The 24,132-nt window shown below is 42.3% G+C and overlaps 3 protein-coding genes across 13 annotated transcripts in view; all 3 read right to left on the reverse strand.

Moving 5' to 3' along the window:
• The window catches only part of LOC131110316 (protocadherin gamma-A4-like), a 170,253-nt gene that overhangs the window by 122,178 nt on the left and 23,943 nt on the right, over nt 1-24,132 (reverse strand). Inside the window, exon 1 of one of the 11 annotated variants that reach the window (XM_078788132.1) lies at nt 20,805-23,387. The exons of 5 other annotated variants lie outside the window; for them this stretch is intronic. In XM_078788132.1, coding sequence (XP_078644258.1) covers nt 20,805-23,198 — 2,394 coding nt within the window. In that variant the 5' untranslated portion in view covers nt 23,199-23,387. Of the gene's footprint in view, nt 1-13,284; nt 15,731-17,047; nt 19,562-20,804; nt 23,388-24,132 lie in introns of those variants that run through there. 5 more of the 11 variants (XM_078788141.1, XM_058063331.2, XM_058063344.2 and 2 more) reach the window with 5 other exon arrangements.
• Nucleotides 474-7,962, reverse strand: LOC131110327 (uncharacterized). Its single transcript, XM_078788365.1, has 2 exons — nt 5,407-7,962; nt 474-3,953 (listed from the first exon to the last, which is right to left on the reverse strand). Exons 1-2 carry the CDS (start codon nt 7,786-7,788, stop codon nt 1,416-1,418), a joined length of 4,920 nt encoding a protein of 1,639 aa, XP_078644491.1. The 5' UTR covers nt 7,789-7,962; the 3' UTR covers nt 474-1,415.
• LOC131110334 (protocadherin gamma-A12-like) lies at nt 8,988-11,746 on the reverse strand. The gene has a single exon (XM_058063374.2). The coding sequence runs from the start codon at nt 11,599-11,601 to the stop codon at nt 9,214-9,216; it is 2,388 nt and encodes a 795-aa protein (XP_057919357.2). The 5' UTR covers nt 11,602-11,746; the 3' UTR covers nt 8,988-9,213.

Genomic DNA, 24,132 nt, shown 5'->3' on the forward strand with positions numbered 1-24,132 from the left:
GCCATTTATTGGATAATTACCTGCTATCAGGTTGACATTTTTTTCATGCTTCATTGAAAACACGTTATTAAACACTAAAGCTAGGCAATTTTACATGTATTGTACATACAGAACCGGAGTAATGATACCGATAATACTGTTACACCTCAATATTCACTAATTGCAATGCATTTATGTACAATGGACTCAGTTGCCTCAACTGGTTAATCTTGCATTGTTCACATGTGCAAGCACAACATGAATGCACATGCATCTTGTTGCATCTGCAGCACACACACACACACACACACACACACACACACACACACACACACACACACCCCCTCTACTGTATTATTCCTGAACCACTGACCCAACTACGGTTATGAACATTAATCTCCAATGTTTATTATTAGTAGAAGTGATATAATTGTTTATACATGCATTATTTTCTTACTAGAGCTCAACAAAGGCAAATAAGACAAAGAAAATAAATTGTGGCTTTAAAAAAAATCTGCATTTATTTAATAGTGCATTCAATAGTTAAATAATCCTATTGCCATAAATAGATACAGTGTTAAAGCATCACATCACAAAGCTCGATAATACCTGAAATATTGATAGCCGCTGATTTAAAAGGCAGTGGCTACAAGACAAAATTGTCCCAAGACAAAAATACTGCACAAGCTAAGGAAAATAAAACAAATTGCTACAACATATGCAGAAAAAAGAAAGACAACAGTATGTAAGTATTGTTATGGTTTGCCGGTTCAAAAAAGGAAGTAGGAAATGCTGGTGATGTGACGTTTACTAAACAATATTACGTCACTATGCACAAATCACTAATACGCTTTTTGTTCATAATAAATGAGACAACATAAGTAAATATTGAAAAAATAATAAAACAGAAAATGCTTCTTCTTCACTTACAGCAATGGAACGACAACAAAATTTGGCTAATGTTAAAACAATAATAGAATAATAATCATCCCCAAAGCCTTTGTTATCACACGTACTATATGACACTATGCTCAAATCCGTACATGACAGCGATGATCTGAAAAGTTATTTTTGAGATGACGTCATCAGTATAAGGTCAGGATTGTGACATTACGCTACGGAGTTGTAAAGATAACCATTTCATGCATAGAAACAGAACAGCGAGTCACATGTTCATATTTTTAAACACATGATATCGTTTCCTAAATGGTTACAGTTGGTGATTCTAACATGCATTCACCGGCCAACACACATGACATCTCCTGAGTCAATTCAAGAGCTATATGAAAACAATATTAATAACATAGGAATGCAATCATAATCAACACTGTTACAAAACAGGCATAAGCATAACATAAAATAGGGATATTTAATACCAGAAGGTAAGTGTACTCAGTGAAAGGTCCAGTGAGTGTACTTTTTTCATGTGCAGGACTTCAAGTGACCACATAACAAGGATGTTGGGGACCCGCACGAATCTTTAAAGTAGATCTATCTGCACTGGTGCGCCTAAGTGTGTTCTTCTGATACGCCGCACTCCTTTTCTTCAGCGTGTCAGTGTCCGTATTTGAACCGAAACGAAAGTCGCCTCTCCACGAGCCGGTGGTCAGAAAGGGATCAAACCTGTCGTCTTGTAGCAATGTCCCGCAGTGGCTAAAATCTGTAAAACTCTGCGGGTAGTAAGTGGTGGGGAAAACTGGGAGATTGGCAGTACTTGAACGGTAGACGTAACCACGTCGACAAAGCTTGACGTAAAAGACTGCCATGATTAAAATGATTAACAGGGTAGAAATGGTAAACAGGGCGATGACCAAATACAGCCTCAAAGAATCACTGCCCTGAGATTCGTCTGGCAGGTCAAACAGTTCTTGAACGACTGGCAACCCCTCACCAATAGCGATGCTAACCGTAGCTGTGGCTGAGAGGGAATCGTGTCCATTATCTGTTACCACAATAACAACTGTTTGCTTTGGGTCATCATCTTCCATAAAGGCTCGCATGGTTCTGATTTCTCCGGTGTGCAAACCCACCGCGAAGAGACTGGGTTGAGTTTCTTTGATTATTCTGTACGAGAGCCACGCATTATGGCCTGAGTCAGCATCCACGGCCACCACTTTGGTCACTAAGTAACCTCTCGGGGCTTCAAGGGGCACCATGTCTTCAACAATGAAGGCTTGGACAGGATATAGAATAACTGGAGCGTTATCATTTTGGTCCTTAATAAAAACATTAACAGTGCAGGTGGCGGTGAGTTGGGGGTCTCCCCCGTCTCGAGCCTCGACTTTGATTTGGAAGTAAACCGACTGCTCGTAATCGAAGAGCCTCGATGTGAAAAGCTCACCTGTTTCGGTGTTAATGGTGAGGAAGGAGGAAACTTCAGAGTTGGTATCCTTCAATATTTGATACAGTAATTTAGCATTAGATGCGTCGTCCATGTCTACTGCTGATACTTTCATTACAAATGCGCCAATGGGTTGGTTTTCCAAGAGATTGGCAGTGTACTCGTTCTGTGTAAAAGATGGAGGGTTGTCATTTATGTCATTAACTATAATCGTTAAAATTTTACTGCTCTCAAGTGGGGGGGTGCCTGAATCAGTAGCAGTAACGGTGATGTTATACTCTGACTGAACCTCTCTATCTAGCGTCCCGTCTGTCACTAACATGTAGTAATTTTTCACTTCTGACACTATTTGAAACGGGACATTGTCAGGAATCGAACATGTGACGTGTCCGCTGTTTCCGGTGTCCATGTCATAAATGTTGATCAGGGCCACCATCATTCCAGGTTTGGAGTCTTCGGCCACATTAGCGGATGCTGACTTTATTTCGATAACAGGTTTGTTGTCATTTACATCGGCGACATCAATGATAAGTTTACAATGAGAGGCCTGACCGCCGCCATCTTTAGCTTGGACGTCCAGCTCATGCGTACTGGCTTCCTCATAGTCAATGACACCTGCCACCCGGACTTCCCCACTCAGAGGGTCAATGTGAACAACACCTCTGGTCTTGTCTGAGAGGTGACTGAAAGAGTACGTTATCTCCCCATATAAACCGTCATCCAAGTCTGTGGCATTAAGTTGTGCTATTAAAGTCCCCGTGACCGAGTTCTCGGGTACCACTGCTCTGTAAACATGCTGGTTAAAAACCGGGACATTATCATTGACATCCAAAACCCGAATACGGATAAAGGCAGTTCCAGTTCTGGCTGGGTTTCCGCCATCAATTCCATTGATTTTCAGTACATGTTCAGATTGTGTCTCTCGATCCAATGCCTTTTTAAGAACAAGTTCGGGATATGCATTGCCATTTATTTGAGTTCCTATTTCCAGACCGAAATGATCGTTTGGGCTCAGTTTGTATTCACTGATAGAGTTTGTCCCCAAATCAGGGTCATGTGCGCTCTCCAGTGGAAAACGTCTCCCCAGGACTGTGGACTCGACTAAATCGAGGCTGATTTCCCCTGCAGCAAATACTGGAGTATTGTCATTAATGTCGGCGATGTCTAAAAGCAGACTAAATGCTTGCAGGGGGTCCTCCAGTAAAATCTGATGTTGGATGGTGCACCCGCTGCCTTGAGCGCTGCAGAGCTCCTCTCTGTCAATCCGTTGGCTGATCAAAAGATTGCCTGATGCCGGGTCCAGTTCACAAAGCTGACTGGTTCCATCTGCGACAACACGGGCACGACGATCACGGAGCTCTTTCACTTCCAAACGCAGATCCTGCGCAATGTTCCCAATTATAGAACCAGTCTGCATCTCCTCTGGAAGAACATAACGGACCTCTCCAGACGACACAGCGAAGATCAAGGAAAAAAGGACGAAATGCATCCAATGTTTGAAGTTAATTCGCCCGTCCATTCTGAGAGGTTCTCTCTGATAGCTGGAAACTGCAAAAAACGTACTAAATCCTAACCACGCACGTGAAAATGACGAACTGAAAATTCTGCTGCAATCCAACGGTTCCCTGCTTCTCTAGCCGAGTTACTCATGCTCTATTAGGGAAGCTGTCAGCTTGGATTCCTCTATTCCCATTTCATCTCTCCCTCTCTCTTGCTCCCTCTCTCTCTCCACACAAACACCCACACACACATTTTTTTTCTCTGCCTCAATCCCATACACACACACACAACATTTTTTCTGTGCCTCATTACACAAAGAGGCACACACAGACACACACACAGCCTTCAGCTCTTACCCAATGCTCTAGTTTCACTGACACAGATACGGCGGGACACGCCATCCACGAGTCAAATATTATAAGAGCGTCACCGCGAGGCCGTGTGGACAATTACAAGATGAAGACACAGCAGAAAAAGTCTTCACTATTTCCATATTCTACTCTTTGATGGGACTCTCTACAACAATACAAAAACGTTTTTGTCAAATTGAATCTAAACTTAGACAGAAAGGTTTTAAGGATAAAGACATAGCTGCGTCATTCTGATACAACTATAAAGTCAGGTGAGGGCCTCGCCTGGAGTGACTTTAATAATGACTGATACTGAAAAGTATATTTTACAACAACCCTGAACAGGAATATGAACTAAACCAAGACACAGTTTAACAATTCAGCACCAAGGACAGAGATTTCATCTCTGCAGTCAGACAGCAAGACAGCAGACAGGGATGTGTGGGCGTGCGTGTATATGTGTGTGTGTGTGTGTGTGCGTGTCTGTGTGTGTGTTCCCGCGCACGTGCACGTTTGAGAGAGCATAGAGAGGAAGAGGGACAGATGGAGATGACCAAATGCTGCTGGTTGAAGATGACAGTGGCGATGGTAGCTGCTTTGCTCAGGAGATCGGCCTTAATATAAGACAACCATTGGCTACTTTAACACCTACAAAGAAGCGCAATGAAACTAAGGTATAGTAAAATGGCTGATGCAGACCATTTGATACATTTTTATTCCATCCATCCGTTGTCTATGCCGCTTATCCGACGTCCATTATTCCATCTCAGGAAATTGTTGTCTACGTTTATGAACACTTAATAATAAAATAGAAAACTGTTGATGTTCAACTTCCATAATCAAGTTCAAGTGTAACTGCTCGTGGGCTTGTAAAGTCACATGGCAAAAATTCATGCCAAAAGGTAAGCACCGAAATGTCACTCACATCTACAGTGAGACGAAATACACTGTACTTTATATATTACATCCATTAAAGATAATACGTATTTCAACCTGATTGATGGAAATAAATAGTTACAAAATCTCTGAAGAACAAAGTATTGCCAGATATGGTAAAAAAAAAAAAGGAATTATGCGTGAATAGTGGAACAACAAGGGGACAAACAGCAAATGTTACAACCGTTATAATCATGTAGACTCGTACAACACCCACTTTATCCAAATGCCTAAACAAAGACCAGCATCTGTTAATAACTGATTGACTTTGAAATATAAATACTAGGCAATTGTTCATACCTCAGGGGAGCCTTCAGCATCTCCAAACATCTCATCAAAGTCAGAAGGACTCTTCCTCAGAGTCTGGTCGGCAGGCAGTGTGTTGTCATTGTAAGAAGACACAAACTTAAAGTCACTGGTTCTAGAACCTGTTGTCAAGTAGGCGTCATAGTTGTAGCTGCTGCGTAAAGTTCCTGTGCCGTCAACATCTGCGTAATTAGGAGGGAGATACGCGCTGGGGATGGCAACTGCTCCATCAAACAACAGTCTGGGCTTTCTCCTGCGACAAAACCTCACGCCAAGGACGACGACGATGAAGGTCAGAAAGAAGGTGGACACAGACACCAGCGCGATGATCAGATAAGACGTCAGTTTGGAATTCTTCTCGTCATAAGAAATGTCCTTCAGTTCTGGCACCTCAGCCAAGTTATCAGAAATAAGTAAATACATGGAGCAGGTGGCAGAGAGAGGGGGCTGTCCGTTATCTTTCACTGCCACAATCAGGTTCTGTTTCATGCTGTCAGATTCAGAAATGTCCCGCTGGGTCCTGATCTCTCCACTGTGGAGACCGATGGTGAAAAGTCCCGGATCCGTGGACTTGACTATATGATAGGACAGCCAGGCGTTCTGTCCGGAGTCTGCATCCACTGCTATCACTTTGGACACCACAGAGCCTCCGTGTGCAGCTTTGGGGACCAGCTCGGTCATGAAGGAGTTGCCCTCCGGGGAGGGGTACAGTATCTGAGGAGAGTTGTCGTTCACGTCCGATATGAACACACTGACGCTCACGTTGCTGCTGAGGGGAGGAGAACCATTGTCTCTGGCCATGACGTGGACTTTAAAGCTCCTCAGGTGTTCGTAATCCAAAGACCTGACAGCATGGATCACTCCAGTGTCTCCATTAACGGAAACATAGGAAGACATCGGGGCACCGTTCACCTCGGCGGCTAACAGAGAATAAATCACGGTACCGTTCTGTCTCCAGTCGGGGTCTTGAGCACTAACGGAACATAAAGTGGAGCCGGCTTTGTTATTTTCACTCACATATGCACTGTAGGACTGTTCCTCAAACACAGGTGGGTTGTCGTTGATGTCTGCTACAGATAAGTGGATCATTTTAGAGGAGGACAGAGGAGGAGAGCCCTCATCAGTAGCACTGATTGTAATGTTGTAATCAGACACTAGTTCACGGTCCAGTTGTCCAGTAGTCACCAGAGAATAATAGTTTTTAATAGAAGGAACTAACTTGAAGGGGACGTTTTGTTGAATGGAGCAGTGGACCTGTCCGTTCTTGTCAGAGTCTCTGTCCTGGACATTAATGATGCCCACCTCAGTACCGGGTGGTACATTCTCTGGTACTGGATTAGACAGTGACTTTAAATTGATTACAGGAGCATTATCATTAACGTCAGTGATAGAAATAATTACTTTTGCATAAGAGGACAGTCCCAGTCCATCTTTGGCTTTCACACGGATTTCATATGATGTTCTCGAGTCATAGTCCACAGTGCCAGTTACTTTTATTGCACCCATTTTATGATCAATACTAAATAATTTCTCCACATCTTCAGTAACATGGCCAAAGTCATACGTCACTTCCCCATTCAGTCCTTCATCAGCATCAGTAGCACTAACATGAATCACTATTGTATCTGGAGGAGAGTTTTCAGGTAGACTGGCTTTATAAACAGCCTGACTGAACACTGGGGCGTTATCATTAGCATCCAGCACAGTGACGTGTATGACTACTGTACCTGATCTCTGAGGAGAACCGCCATCTAAAGCTGTGAGAAGCAAATTAATTTCCTGTTTATGTTCACGGTCAAGCTCTTTATCAAGAACAAGCTCTATTGTGTTACCACTGAGAGTCAAAACGAAATTATCATTCTTCTTAAGGATATACTGCTGAATAGAATTTTGCCCTATATCCGCATCGTGCCCTTCTTCTATCACAAAACGAGCTCCTCTATCGGCCGACTCTTGTATCTCCAAATTAATGACATTGTCTTTAAACACCGGTGCGTTATCATTAACATCTTGAATGTGCAGGTTAATTCGATGAAGCTCCAAAGGATTCTCCAGCACAACCTCATGTTTTAGGACACACGAAGCCTTGTCTCCACAAAGACCTTCTCTGTCAATCCTGTCGGCTACAACCAGCTCTCCGCTTTTCACGTTTAGATCACAATAACGTTTACCGCTCCCCTCCGCGTCAATGCGGGCTTTCCTGGCCGACAGCGCGCTCGCCTCCAGTCCGAGATCCTTGGCTAAATTCCCAATAACAGATCCTCGTTTCATCTCCTCGGGGAAGGAAAAGCTCACGTCTCCATATGAGGAATGTAACAAAAGGAGGAGATAATAAAAGGTGTGCAAGTGAAAGAAAGCCGTTTTGGAATCCATCATGGCTCCTAACACGCTGCAGAATGATACAATGTGGTCTACAAAATCACTAACGTCAGAACTGAACGTCAGTCCAACGTAAAAGAAAAAGGGTGTAATCTGTTAAATTTGAAAACTGGTCTATTGCGCCACCGTGAGGATGGTTTGACATAAACACCAACAAGCTAACAATTGTTATTGAAATATACATTATGTAGACAAAACATTAATTGCACTCAACATATCTAAAACAAAGCCAACAAATAACAGCCTATTGTTTTTTCCATATCTGTCTTAAAGAGGCAATGGATGCATTTATGATTTATGATACCTGAAATGACTAAGTTTTTTGCGTCCATGTTAACATACTTCAGCTCATAAAAGAAAAAAAGAACTCAAAGTAAAACTGTGCACAAAGCATACAAGGACTATGTTTTTTAGACTGGCTTTGTTAATCCAATAACAACATTAAAAACATTATGACCTGAAGTATAGTGTCTTTGTAGGCCTATCTTATTTTATTGTCTGAAAAGTTACAGAATCCCAGGCAAAATAAAAATGGTTATGTTAGTGATTACTGTGTAGCAAAAAATAACATAACATAAAATAAAGCTGCTAATACAAATATTATAATCAAAAAGCCCAATCACTTAACTTTCTTTATCTTTCTGAGCTATGAAACAGTTAAAAATACAAATTTAGGAAGTCACTAAATAAAACAACATTCTACTTCATGTTGCTAAAGTTTGATTCAACACTTCACAATTCCACCTCACTCATGTGGTATCCAAGTTCATGTTGATCCAGAAAACAATATCCAGGATTCATTTTTGCAGATTTCTGATGTCCAGAACTCATAATCAATGCCAAGCTTATCTGTTTGTAACCAGAGAGCGATAGATAGGAAACATGTCTAAATCATGGTCCAGGTGACTTAGCCAAATAAGAGAAACCACAAGCAGCTTCATGAAAACAAGTCTACACCAAAACCTGTCAGTAAAAAATCATGACAAAACGATAAGCATCAAGAAGAACTGGATTGGAACAATTAGATGTATACTAAGTGTTTGGACATGATGATAATTGCTTCTCAATCAATATGGAAAATGTGCATAATATAACACTGCTTCACTTTTATGTTAAATGATATTGGAAAAATGAAACATGAAAAGCCTCTCAAAATAAAAACAAATATTTATATACTATAGAGAAAGATGTTTTTATGATACATTCTATATTTGCTTTTTCATACAAGACGCTAAACCTAATCTATTGTGGTTCAGTCATTAATATATATGTATAGGCTTTGTGAAATACACAATTAAACTAATAAGAAGTGTGTTCAGACCAACCATAAATACTACTGATCAATTAATTACTGTGCAATATACAGCAAATGCATTGATAAGTGAATACCTTTGCAACCAACAAGTAAAACTAGGCAATTGTTCATACCTCGGGGGAACCTTCAGCATCTCCAAACATCTCATCAAAGTCAGAAGGACTCTTCCTCAGAGTCTGGTCGGCAGGCAGTGTGTTGTCATTGTAAGAAGACACAAACTTAAAGTCACTGGTTCTAGAACCTGTTGTCAAGTAGGCGTCATAGTTGTAGCTGCTGCGTAAAGTTCCTGTGCCGTCAACATCTGCGTAATTAGGAGGGAGATACGCGCTGGGGATGGCAACTGCTCCATCAAACAACAGTCTGGGCTTTCTCCTGCGACAAAACCTCACACCCAGGACCACGATGATGAAGGTGAGAAAGAAGGTGGACACAGACACCAGCGCGATGATCAGATAAGACGTCAGTTTGGAATTCTTCTCGTCATAAGAAATGTCCTTCAGTTCTGGCACCTCAGCCAAGTTATCAGAAATAAGTAAATACATGGAGCAGGTGGCAGAGAGAGGGGGCTGTCCGTTATCTTTCACTGCCACAATCAGGTTCTGTTTCATGCTGTCAGATTCAGAAATGTCCCGCTGGGTCCTGATCTCTCCAGTGTGGAGACCGATGGTGAAAAGTCCCGGATCCGTGGACTTGACTATATGATAGGACAGCCAGGCGTTCTGTCCGGAGTCTGCATCCACCGCTATCACTTTGGACACCACAGAGCCTCCGTGTGCAGCTTTGGGGACCAGCTCGGTCATGAAGGAGTTGCCCTCCGGGGAGGGGTACAGTATCTGAGGAGAGTTGTCGTTCATGTCCGATATGAACACACTGACGCTCACGTTGCTGCTCAGAGGAGGAGAACCATTGTCTCTGGCCATGACGTGGACTTTGAAGCTCCTCAGGTGTTCGTAATCCAAAGACCTGACAGCATGGATCACTCCAGTGTCTCCATTAACGGAAACATAGGAAGACACCGGGGCACCGTTCACCTCGGCGGCTAACAGAGAATAAATCACGGTACCGTTCTGTCTCCAGTCGGGGTCTTGAGCACTAACGGAACATAAAGTGGAGCCGGCTTTGTTATTTTCACTCACATATGCACTGTAGGACTGTTCCTCAAACACAGGTGGGTTGTCGTTGATGTCTGCTACAGATAAGTGGATCATTTTAGAGGAGGACAGAGGAGGAGAGCCCTCATCAGTAGCACTGATTGTAATGTTGTAATCAGACACTAGTTCACGGTCCAGTTGTCCAGTAGTCACCAGAGAATAATAGTTTTTAATAGAAGGAACTAACTTGAAGGGGACGTTTTGTTGAATGGAGCAGTGGACCTGTCCGTTCTTCTCAGAGTCTCTGTCCTGGACATTAATGATGCCCACCTCAGTACCAGGTGGTACATTCTCTGGTACTGGATTAGACAGTGATTCCAATTGGATCATTGGGGCATTATCGTTTACATCAGTGATGGAAATAATCACCTTGGCATAAGAAGACAACCCTAATCCATCTTTGGCTTTCACACGGATTTCATATGATGTGGTCGTTTCATAATCAGCTGTGCCAATCACTCTTATTTCACCCATTTTACGATCAATACTGAATATTTTCCTCACATCTTCAGTAACATGACTAAAGTCATACGTCACTTCCCCATTCAGTCCTTCATCAGCATCAGTAGCACTAACATGAATCACTATTGTATCTGGAGGAGAGTTTTCAGGTAGACTGGCTTCATAAACAGCCTGACTGAACACTGGGGCGTTATCATTAGCATCCAGCACAGTGACGTGTATGACTACTGTACCTGATCTCTGAGGAGAGCCGCCATCTAAAGCCGTGAGAAGTAAATTCATTTCCTGTTTATGTTCACGGTCAAGCTCTTTATCAAGAACAAGCTCTATTGTACTATCACTGACAGCCAGAACGAAATTATCATTCTTCTTAAGAATATACTGCTGAACTGAATTCTGTGCTACATCCTCGTCATGCGCCCCCTCTATCACAAAACGAGCTCCTCTATCGGCCGACTCTTGTATCTCCAAATCAATCAAGTCATCATTAAACACTGGTGCGTTATCATTAACATCTTGAATGTGCAGGTTAATTCGATGAAGCTCCAAAGGATTCTGCAGTACCAGCTCATGTTTTAGGACACACGAAGCCTTGTCTCCACAAAGACCCTCTCTGTCAATCCTGTCTGCTACAACCAGCTCTCCGCTTTTCACGTTTAGATCACAATAACGTTTACCGCTCCCCTCCGCGTCAATGCGGGCTTTCCTGGCCGACAGCGCGCTCGCCTCCAGTCCGAGATCCTTGGCTAAATTCCCAATAACAGATCCTCGTTTCATCTCCTCGGGGAAGGAAAAGCTCACGTCTCCATTTGTGGAATACAGCAAAAGGAGGAAAAAATAAAAGGTGTGCGCCAGAAACCGTGTGCGCATTGAATCCATCATCCAAAAATGTGTCAAGATGATGAAAAAATGGATTCAGCTCTGAGTTAAAATATAGAATTATCCTCTGAAAGCAATTCGCTGTAGTCCGTCTTAGAAGCAGACTATTTGTGCAAAAACGCCCTACCACAAAGGTCTGCGTAAAACACACATTTTAAGACAGTTAGATAGCGACACCTTCAGTCAGGTTTAAATACTACACTAAAAATAAAAACCGTGTTGACAAATAAATCAGTCCTTTCTATTATTCTGAAATAAATCTAATATTCAGTCTGGTTTAAAGATATTAAAATACATCCAGTATAGTCCAATTCAGGGAAAAACAAGGGATAACGTATTATCTCTACAAATTGCAGATATGTATCCCTGATTGGTCAGTAATCCATTTCTAATGTAAAGACTTTGTTTGATTCTGGCATCATTTACTGGAATAAACATTGGAATTTAATTTAATGGACAAGTTGCCACAAATGTAGCACACATCATATTTTTCAAAATATTTTTTTGGTTTAATGAGGTGCTCTGCAATTGGCTGGTGACCAGGTTGTACCCTGCCTCTCCCAAAAGTCAGCTGGGGTAGGCTCCAGCATACCCCATGCGACCCAAGTGATGGTAAGTGACATAGCGAATGGATGGATGGTTTAATGAGGATCATCAACATGCACTGTAGCATTAGAAGCTAGTGTACACAACAGAAAACTTATGAAATTATCAGTTGCTACATTGGATCATACCTGCCTTTAATTTCTGTCTTCATGAAGGAAAACACAGGTTTAAAAAGAATCAAGTAATGCAATAGAAAGAGTCTGAAAAAGGGTCTAGAGGTCATTTCATGAGCACAGTTTCAGATGATATCCTCAACCAACAATTAGCAAACCAAAAACTGTACTCTCAAACAAGAAATATTACATACCGTGGGTGCTGTGGACTGTTACTGTAATTATACAACCATTCATTTTATATAGACTCAGTTACCCATCATGATTAGCAAGCAGCCTCTATGACAACAAAAGAACACCTCCTTGACTTGGAGCAAGAAAGTGAACCATTTAGGATCAGACTAATTCAATTAGGTAAACAATGTATTCGGTCAAATGATCACGTAAGATATTATATTTTACAGTAGACTACACATGCCCTTATGTCTGCACTCTCTATTATGCTGTGATTTTGTGATCTGTTAATGTTGTCTTCTGTCAGGATGTCATTCTAGTTCCTGATGAAAATGTTCTTTGAGGACATGATCTCATAATAACAACATGCAAACAAATCATTCTAACACCAACAAAGCCAGTGTGACAAGTGACCTCCAAATACATCCACATGCCAGAGCACAAACACTAAACTACTAGTGAATCCATCAAGCCATGTGTGGTATTTTTGAATGAAATATAAGGTAAATATGGTTGGATATTAGTATGCAAACAAACTATAAAAGCAAAACTATAGTAATATAGACAGATATATAAAGGAAGATACCATGGCCTATATGGCTAAGTACTGTCACAACTGAAGACAACAGCAAAATAAGTTATAGTATCCATTGTTTGCTAAAAAACAAAACAAATACAGCAACTCTGAACAGCAGTTTATCCAAACATCTCAGCCAAGACCACCATGTAAAGTACATGAGGGTGCATGTCTTGTGAAACAATGAATTCAATTATATAAGTCTCTTGTTCATACCTCAGGGGAGCCTTCAGCATCTCCAAACATCTCATCAAAGTCAGACGGACTTTTCCTCAGAGTCTGGTCGGCAGGCAGTGTGTTGTCATTGTAAGAAGACACAAACTTAAAGTCACTGGTTCTAGAACCTGTTGTCAAGTAGGCGTCATAGTTGTAGCTGCTGCGTAAAGTTCCTGTGCCGTCAACATCTGCGTAATTAGGAGGGAGATACGCGCTGGGGATGGCAACTGCTCCATCAAACAACAGTCTGGGCTTTCTCCTGCGACAAAACCTCACACCCAGGACGACGATGATGAAGGTCAGAAAGAAGGTGGACACAGACACCAGCGCGATGATCAGATAAGACGTCAGTTTGGAATTCTTCTCATCATAAGAAATGTCCTTCAGTTCTGGCACCTCAGCCAAGTTATCAGAAATAAGTAAATACATGGAGCAGGTGGCAGAGAGAGGGGGCTGTCCGTTATCTTTCACTGCCACAATCAGGTTCTGTTTCATGCTGTCAGATTCAGAAATGTCCCGCTGGGTCCTGATCTCTCCACTGTGGAGACCGATGGTGAAAAGTCCCGGATCCGTGGACTTGACTATATGATAGGACAGCCAGGCGTTCTGTCCGGAGTCTGCATCCACCGCTATCACTTTGGACACCACAGAGCCTCCGTGTGCAGCTTTGGGGACCAGCTCGGTCATGAAGGAGTTGCCCTCCGGGGAGGGGTACAGTATCTGAGGAGAGTTGTCGTTCAAGTCCGATATGAAAACACTGACGCTCACATTGCTGCTCAGAGGAGGAGAACCATTGTCTCTGGCCATGATGTGGACTTTAAAGCTCCTCAGGTGTTCGTAATCCAAAGACCTGACAGCATGGATCACTCCAGTGTCTCCATTAACGGAAACATAGGAAGACACCGGGGCACCGTTCACCTCGGCGGCTAACAGAGAATAAATCACGGTACCGTTCTGTCTCCAGTCGGGGTCTTGAGCACTAACGGAACATAAAGTGGAGCCGGCTTTGTTATTTTCACTCACATATGCACTGTAGGACTGTTCCTCAAACACAGGTGGGTTGTCGTTGATGTCTGCTACAGATAAGTGGATCATTTTAGAGGAGGACAGAGGAGGAGAGCCCTCATCAGTAGCACTGATTGTAATGTTGTAATCAGACGCTAGTTCACGGTCCAGTTGTCCAGTAGTCACCAGAGAATAATAGTTTTTAATAGAAGGAACTAACTTGAAGGGGACGTTTTGTTGAATGGAGCAGCGGACCTGTCCGTTCTTCTCAGAGTCTCTGTCCTGGACATTAATGATGCCCACCTCAGTACCGGGTGGTACATTCTCTGGTACTGGATTAGACAGTGATTCTAATTGGATCATTGGGGCATTGTCGTTTACATCAGTGATGGAAATAATCACCTTGGCATAAGAAGACAACCCTAATCCATCTTTGGCTTTCACACGGACTTCATATGATGTGGTCGTTTCATAATCAGCTGTGCCAATCACTCTTATTTCACCAACTTTACGATCAATACTGAATATTTTCTCCACATGTTCAGTAACGTGACCAAAGTCATACGTCACTTCCCCATTCAGTCCTTCATCAGCATCAGTAGCACTAACATCAATCACTATTGTATCTGGAGGAGAGTTTTCAGGTAGACTGGCTTTATAAACAGCCTGACTGAACACGGGGGCGTTATCATTAGCATCCAGCACAGTGACGTGTATGACTACTGTACCTGATCTCTGAGGAGAACCGCCATCTAAAGCTGTGAGAAGTAAATTCATCTCACTTTGCTTTTCACGGTCGAGCTCTTTATCAAGAACAAGCTCTATTGTGTTACCATTGACAGCCACAATGAAATTATCATTCTTTTTCAATATGTATTTTTGGACAGAATTTTGTCCTATGTCCGCGTCGTGTGCCTCTTCTATAGCAAAACGAGCTCCTCTATCGGCCGACTCTTGTATCTCCAAATTGATCACGTTGTCTTTAAACAATGGTGCGTTATCATTAACATCTTGAATGTGCAGGTTAATTCGATGAAGCTCCAAAGGATTCTGCAGTACCAGCTCATGTTTTAGGACACACGAAGCCTTGTCTCCACAAAGACCCTCTCTGTCAATCCTGTCGGCTACAACCAGCTCTCCGCTTTTCACGTTTAGATCACAATAACGTTTACCGCTCCCCTCCGCGTCAATGCGGGCTTTCCTGGCCGACAGCGCGCTCGCCTCCAGTCCGAGATCCTTGGCTAAATTCCCAATAACAGATCCTCGTTTCATCTCCTCGGGGAAGGAAAAGCTCACGTCTCCATTGACGGAATTGAACAAAAAGAGGAGGAAATGAAAGGTGCGATAGTGAAATAAATATCTTTTAGAATCCATCATGGCTCCGAACACGCTGCAGAATGATACAAGGTGGTCTACAAAATCACCAACAGCAGAACTGAACGTCAGTCCACTGCAAAAGACAAAAGGGCGTTCGACAATTTGAAAGATGGTCTATTGCGCCACCTTGAGTATGGTGGGATGTATACCACAATATTTGTATTTTCAATGAAAACATGTTAACCACAGAGATGTATTTTAAATGATTCTAATAAAATACAGCTTGAATAATTCATTCTAACAACATATATTAAAAAGGCAAGGCTGAATGTAAAGATAAAGGACTAGACATGTTTCAGGGTGTATTGATGTAATGCTCATTTCATTAGACTGATTGACAACCTGCATTAATATTTCCATCCAAGCCATCATATATTGATATATCATCATTCTGAGGTCTTGAACTAAACAGCCATGGAAGACATGAGGACTTGAATGTGCATTCAGTCAAAGTATTTGCAGTACAAAAATGGAAACATTAGGTTTTGTTATGGCTATTAACAAAACAGGCATTAGGAACTATAAGCCAAGCACAATTCCAATGCAGTAAGATGAGTATTTTTAATGAAAGCTTAAGAGCAAACCCGGCAATATTCACACAATAAAATGAAGTGCAATCACACTAAAGAAGTCCTCTTTCATTCATGTTCATAAAATGTACATTTTAAGGTTTCAAAAAGAACACGGTACGTGACAGTTACATCTTCCATTAATCAGCGAACGTTTACACTTTGTAAGGAAACCCCACATGTTCAAATCCTGCTTTTGTTCTTGTGACGAGATTATATATAGTATCAGACAGCCGCTAAAAAAGTCCATCTTTAGACAAAACTATTTGAGTGGCTAGAAAGGAAGACTCAGGAGCATATGGCAACACAGTTGAAGGTAAATCGGAACATCCTTTCATGGCTTTTAAAGTTTGGAAATATGTAGAAAACTATTGTTTTTAAATCAGTATAAAACTTATTCTGCATGCCTTAGACATGCAGCATATCACACCGATATACGCACATGATGCCTAACATTGCAACAAGCAAGTATACTTCTGTGAAGCTAACATGATTAAATGACTTCTTTGGAAGACGAGAGAAAAAACACCTATGATGCCAAGATGAACCCCGCCATTGGTTAAACACCTTCATAGTGTCATATAGAGAAAATAAGTTTTCCCTCATTGGGTATTCCACAGAAGTCAAATAAATGTATAACTAAGAAATGGAAGTACACAACACTTTTTTTAGTCTGCCCAGAGCTGCAGTGGAATTGGAGGCCAAGGATGTTAAATTGTTCTCATGTAACAACAACTAGTTCATCAATCTGTCTCAAAAAAGATGCAAAACAATATATGTAAAGGCAAGTAATATGGGACTCTTATTCATACCTCAGGGGAGCCTTGAGCATCTCCAAACATCTCATCAAAGTCAGAAGGACTCTTCCTCAGAGTCTGGTCAGCAGGAAGTGTGTTGTCATTGTAAGAAGACACAAACTTAAAGTCACTGGTTCTAGAACCTGTTGTCAAGTAGGCGTCATAGTTGTAGCTGCTGCGTAAAGTTCCTGTGCCGTCAACATCTGCGTAATTAGGAGGGAGATACGCGCTGGGGATGGCAACTGCTCCGTCAAACAAAAGTCTGGGCTTTCTCCTGCGACAAAACCTCACGCCAAGGACGACGACGATGAAGGTCAGAAAGAAGGTGGACACAGACACCAGCGCGATGATCAGATAAGACGTCAGTTTGGAATTCTTCTCGTCATAAGAAATGTCCTTCAGTTCTGGCACCTCAGCCAAGTTATCAGAAATAAGTAAATACATGGAGCAGGTGGCAGAGAGAGGGGGCTGTCCGTTATCTTTCACTGCCACAATCAGGTTCTGTTTCATGCTGTCAGATTCAGAAATGTCCCGCTGGGTCCTGATCTCTCCACTGTGGAGACCGATGGTGAAAAGTCCCGGATCCGTGGACTTGACTATATGATAGGACAGCCAGGCGTTCTGTCCGGAGTCTGCATCCACCGCTATCACTTTGGACACCACAGAGCCTCCGTGTGCAGCTTTGGGGACCAGCTCGGTCATGAAGGAGTTGCCCTCCGGGGAGGGGTACAGTATCTGAGGAGAGTTGTCGTTCAAGTCCGATATGAACACACTGACGCTCACGTTGCTGCTGAGGGGAGGAGAACCATTGTCTCTGGCCATGACGTGGACTTTAAAGCTCCTCAGGTGTTCGTAATCCAAAGACCTGACAGCATGGATCACTCCAGTGTCTCCATTAACAGAAACATAGGAAGACACCGGGGCACCGTTCACCTTGGCGGCTAACAGAGAATAAATCACGGTACCGTTCTGTCTCCAGTCGGGGTCTTGAGCACTAACGGAACATAAAGTGGAGCCGGCTTTGTTATTTTCACTCACATATGCACTGTAGGACTGTTCCTCAAACACAGGTGGGTTGTCGTTGATGTCTGCTACAGATAAGTGGATCATTTTAGAGGAGGACAGAGGAGGAGAGCCCTCATCAGTAGCACTGATTGTAATGTTGTAATCAGACACTAGTTCACGGTCCAGTTGTCCAGTAGTCACCAGAGAATAATAGTTTTTAATAGAAGGAACTAACTTGAAGGGGGCGTTTTGTTGAATGGAGCAGTGGACCTGTCCGTTCTTCTCAGAGTCTCTGTCCTGGACATTAATGATGCCCACCTCAGTACCGGGTGGTACATTCTCTGGTACTGGATTAGACAGGGATTTCAATTGTATAACTGGCGTGTTGTCATTTGTGTCAGTAACTTCAATAATCAAAGAACAGTAGGAAATCAATCCAAGTCCATCTATCGCGCTTATTTGCATTTCATATGTTGACATTTCCTCATAATCAACAACACCAGCCACTCTGACGTCTCCAGTTTTAGGATGTAATGTAAATACATTACTATTGTCATCAGAAACATGATCAAATGCATATGTAATTTCACTATTTAAGCCTTCATCTGCATCGCTTGCACTCACTGTGATCACCAAGGTATCGAGAGGAGAGTTTTCAGGCAGACTGGCTTTATAGACGGTCTGACTAAACACTGGTACATTATCATTAGCATCCAGCACAGTGACGTGTATGACTACTGTACCTGATCTCTGAGGAGAACCACCATCATATGCAGTCAACGAGAGCATGATGTCTTTTTTATCTTCTCTATCTAATTCTTTATCTAAGACCAATTCACAGTACTTCCGTCCACCTGGTTTAGTGTTTACATTTAATTTGAAATGTTCATTCTGCTGTAAAGTGTAGCTTTGAACAGCATTTTCACCAATGTCTGCATCATGTGCTTCTCTTAGAGGAAAACGAGCTCCTCTTACTGCTATTTCCAGAATTTCAAATTTTAGGGATCCTTCGTTGAACACTGGTGAATTATCATTAACATCTAAAACACGAATATTAATACGGTGCAGCTCTAATGGATTTTCCAGTACAAGTTCTTGTTTAAGAACACACGAAGCCTTTTTCACACAAAGCTTTTCTCTGTCAATCCTCTCCTGAACAACCACGTCACCGGTGTTGAGGTTGATGCCGCAGTGCTGAACGTTGTTATCCTCAGGATCAATGCGTGCTTTACGGGCAGATAACTGGCCCAAATCAAGGCCCAAATCCTTGGCGATATTCCCAATTACAGATCCACGTTTCATCTCCTCCGGGATAGAGTAGCTCAGGTCTCCATTGACGGTGTGGAGGAAAAGGAAAAGAAACGCGAGGCCGTAGCTGCCAGAAACAAATCTTTCTTTCTCCATTGTAACAAAAATGTCAGAGGAAAAAATGTATATTAATAAAACAATATGTTTATGGTCTCCCCGGACATCCACAGCTTTTTACACGGCCGCCATGTAACCAAGTGTCTCGACCGAAGCTAGGAACAAAAATCTGGTACGTGTGTTAATAAATGGGTGGGAAATGAAGGATATCCTGTTCGTGAGTGCATACTGACCCCTAGAGTACGTTTGCGGACATGGCAACTAGTGAAACAAAGTCATTAAGATTGACACCAACCTACATCACTGGGATTTATGCTTTGCATGGCCGTTCATTCCTAAAGGTGGGCTGTTTGAAAGCAATTCTGAGCATAATTAAATAATACAACAACAGCTCATACATGGTTAAAATAATAAAGGATAGCCAAGTATAAATGTCAAGTCAAAATGATTTTAAATGTGTTCTCAAGAAATGAGTTTGGAAAAGAAGACTTAAGAATCAGCAAAGAAACATGGGACATTCAGTTCAGCACCATGGACAGGGATACATATTCAGTGGCTCCTAAAACTGTCAGAGTGTGCTCAAAGCAAGACAATTAGATACATTCAAAATGCAGATAGTCTGTGCCCATGATACTCGAGCCACTGTAACAAGAACATTTCTGCATCATGTATCATACAAGAAATCGTCGCCCTCATCCCCTCATTCAGAAGGCAATAACCACCACCTACGAGTATATCTCCGGCAAAATTTCTCAATACGTTCAAGAAGTTTTACTATGTAAATGATGTACAAATCAACATCAAACAGTATAGCATGGAGGTTCACACATTCATCTTCAATAGAAATGAACTGGGGAAGGCCCTGTATTGTTCCAGCATAACTTTGCCCCAGTGCCCAAGCATGGACCATAAAAGCCATTCCTGATGGGTTTGGTGGAGAATTACTGAAAAGCAGCAACCTGACGTGAACAAAAGAGATTGTAGACCAGAACATTATCCTTCAAGGCCAATATCAGTGACCTCTAACCTCACAAATTTTCTGAAAAAAAATTCCCACAGAAATAGAATACCGATTAAACTAAACCTGCTCACACAAAGCAAAAACAAATATGACTCCCTAAATGAATACTCATGCAAAGAGCAGACTGGATAATGCAGCCAACAAAAGTATTGAGATTTTCTGTATCAACACAAGAACACACAAGAAATCTGACTGTGGACCTAAAACTAGATGCTAACAAAGCTCAACAGGAACTCATTGAGGATCAAAAGCTCTTCAGCAAAATACTACAACCTCAAAAATAACATTGCTGTTGAGAGATTGGCTGTATCATTTTTGTTTGTGAAATGCAGGTCTTAGCTTGTCCATCACAATCTGCATATTATTTGCTGAAATGCCTACCTCCAAGGGGTCGAAGGAATCATGAAGCTCATCAACAAAGTCAGAAGGACTTTTCCTCAGAGTCTGGTCAGCAGGCAGTGTGTTGTCATTGTAAGAAGACACAAACTTAAAGTCACTGGTTCTAGAACCTGTTGTCAAGTAGGCGTCATAGTTGTAGCTGCTGCGTAAAGTTCCTGTGCCGTCAACATCTGCGTAATTAGGAGGGAGATACGCGCTGGGGATGGCAACTGCTCCATCAAACAACAGTCTGGGCTTTCTCCTGCGACAAAACCTCACACCCAGGACCACGATAATGAAGGTCAGAAAGAAGGTGGACACAGACACCAGCGCGATGATCAGATAAGACGTCAGTTTGGAATTCTTCTCATCATAAGAAATGTCCTTCAGTTCTGGCACCTCAGCCAAGTTATCAGAAATAAGTAAATACATGGAGCAGGTGGCAGAGAGAGGGGGCTGTCCGTTATCTTTCACTGCCACAATCAGGTTCTGTTTCATGCTGTCAGATTCAGAAATGTCCCGCTGGGTCCTGATCTCTCCACTGTGGAGACCGATGGTGAAAAGTCCCGGATCCGTGGACTTGACTATATGATAGGACAGCCAGGCGTTCTGTCCGGAGTCTGCATCCACCGCTATCACTTTGGACACCACAGAGCCTCCGTGTGCAGCTTTGGGGACCAGCTCGGTCATGAAGGAGTTGCCCTCCGGGGAGGGGTACAGTATCTGAGGAGAGTTGTCATTCAAGTCTGATATGAAAACACTGACGCTCACGTTGCTGCTCAGCGGAGGAGAACCATTGTCTCTGGCCATGACATGGACTTTAAAGCTCCTCAGGTGTTCGTAATCCAAAGACCTGACAGCATGGATCACTCCAGTGTCTCCATTAACGGAAACATAGGAAGACACTGGGGCACCGTTCACCTCGGCGGCTAACAGAGAATAAATCACGGTACCGTTCTGTCTCCAGTCGGGGTCTTGAGCACTAACGGAACATAAAGTGGAGCCGGCTTTGTTATTTTCACTCACATATGCACTGTAGGACTGTTCCTCAAACACGGGTGGGTTGTCGTTGATGTCTGCTACAGATAAGTGGATCATTTTAGAGGAGGACAGAGGAGGAGAGCCCTCATCAGTAGCACTGATTGTAATGTTGTAATCAGACACTCGTTCACGGTCCAGTTGTCCAGTAGTCACCAGAGAATAATAGTTTTTAATAGAAGGAACTAACTTGAAGGGGACGTTTTGTTGAATGGAGCAGTGGACCTGTCCGTTCTTCTCAGAGTCTCTGTCCTGGACATTAATGATGCCCACCTCAGTACCGGGTGGTACATTCTCTGGTACTGGATTGGACAGGGATTTCAATTGTATAATTGGAGTGTTGTCATTAACATCAGTCAGATCAATGATTAATGTAGAGTATGATACTAATCCAAGACCGTCTTTAGCACTTATTTGCATTTCATATGTTGACATTTTCTCATAATCAACACCACCAGCCACTCTGACGTCTCCAGTTTTAGGATGTAATGTAAATACATTACTATTGTCATCAGAAACATGATCAAATGCATATGTAATTTCACTATTTAAGCCTTCATCTGCATCGCTTGCACTCACTGTGATCACCAAGGTATCAAGAGGAGAGTTTTCAGGCAGACTGGCCTTATAGACGGTCTGACTAAACACTGGTACATTATCATTAGCATCCAGCACAGTGACGTGTATGACTACTGTACCTGATCTCTGAGGAGAACCACCATCATATGCAGTCAACGAGAGCATGATGTCTTTTTTATCTTCTCTATCTAATTCTTTATCTAAGACCAATTCACAGTACTTCCGTCCACCTGGTTTAGTGTTTACATTTAATTTGAAATGTTCATTCTGCTGTAAAGTGTAGCTTTGAACAGCGTTTTCACCAATGTCTCCATCATGTGCTTCCCCGAGAAGAAACCGTTCACCTTTGTCTGCTGATTCCCGAATTTCTAGTTTTAGCAAGTCCTCATTAAACTGTGGTGAATTATCATTAATATCTAAAACACGAATATTAATACGGTGCAGCTCTAATGGATTTTCCAGTACAAGTTCTTGTTTAAGAACACACGAAGCCTTTTTCACACAAAGCCCTTCTCTGTCAATCCTCTCCTGAACAACCACGTCACCGGTGTTGAGGTTGATGCCGCAGTGCTGAACGTTGTTATCCTCAGGATCAATGCGTGCTTTACGGGCAGATAACTGGCCCAAATCAAGGCCCAAATCCTTGGCGATATTCCCAATTACAGATCCACGTTTCATCTCCTCCGGGATAGAGTAGCTCAGGTCTCCATTGACGGTGTGGAGGAAAAGGAAAAGAAACGCGAGGCCGTAGCTGCCAGAAACAAATCTTTCTTTCTCCATTGTAACAAAAATGTCTGAGGAAAAAATGTATATTAATAAAACAATATGTTTATGGTCTCCCCGGACATCCACAGCTTTTTACACGGCCGCCATGTAACCAAGTGTCTCGACCGAAGCTAGGAACAAAAATCTGGTACGTGTGTTAATAAATGGGTGGGAAATGAAGGATATCCTGTTTATGAGTGCATACTGACCCCTAGAGTACATTTGCCGACATAGCAACTAGTGAAACAAAGTCATTAAGATTATCACCAACCTACATCACTGGGATGTATGTTTTGCATGGCCGTTCATTCCTAAAGGTGGGCTGTTTGAAAACAATTCTGAGCATAATAAAATAATACAACAACAGCTCATACATGGTTAAAATAATAAAGAATATCCAAGTATAAATGTCAAGTATAAATGATTTTAAATGTGTTCTTCAAGAAATGAGTTTGGAAAACAAGACTTAAGAATCAGCAAAGAAACACGGGACATTCAGTTCAGCACCATGGACAGGGATACATATTCAGTGGCTCCTAAAACTGTCAGAGTGTGCTCAAAGCAAGACAATTAGATACATTCAAAATGCAGATAGTCTGTGCCCATGATACTCCAGTCACTGTAACAAGAACATTTCTGCATCGTGTATCATACAAGAAATTGTCGCCCTCATTCAGAAGGAAATAACCACCACCTTGGAGTATATCTCCGGCAACATTTCTCAATACTTTCAAGTAGTTTTACTGTGGCAGTGATGAACAAATTAACATCAAACAGTAGAGCATGGAGGTTCACACTTTCATCTTCAATAGAAATGAACTGGGGAAGGCCCTGTATTGTTCCAGCATAACTTTGCCCCAGTGCCCAAGCATGGACCATAAAAGCCATTCCTGATGGGTTTGGTGGAGAATTACTGAAAAGCAGCAACCTGACATGAACAAAAGAGATT

This window comes from Doryrhamphus excisus, linkage group LG22 (assembly GCF_037039965.1).
Source record: "Doryrhamphus excisus strain RoL-2023G ecotype Guam linkage group LG22, RoL_Dexc_Guam_v1.1, whole genome shotgun sequence".
Taxonomy (NCBI): Eukaryota; Metazoa; Chordata; class Actinopteri; order Syngnathiformes; family Syngnathidae; genus Doryrhamphus; species Doryrhamphus excisus.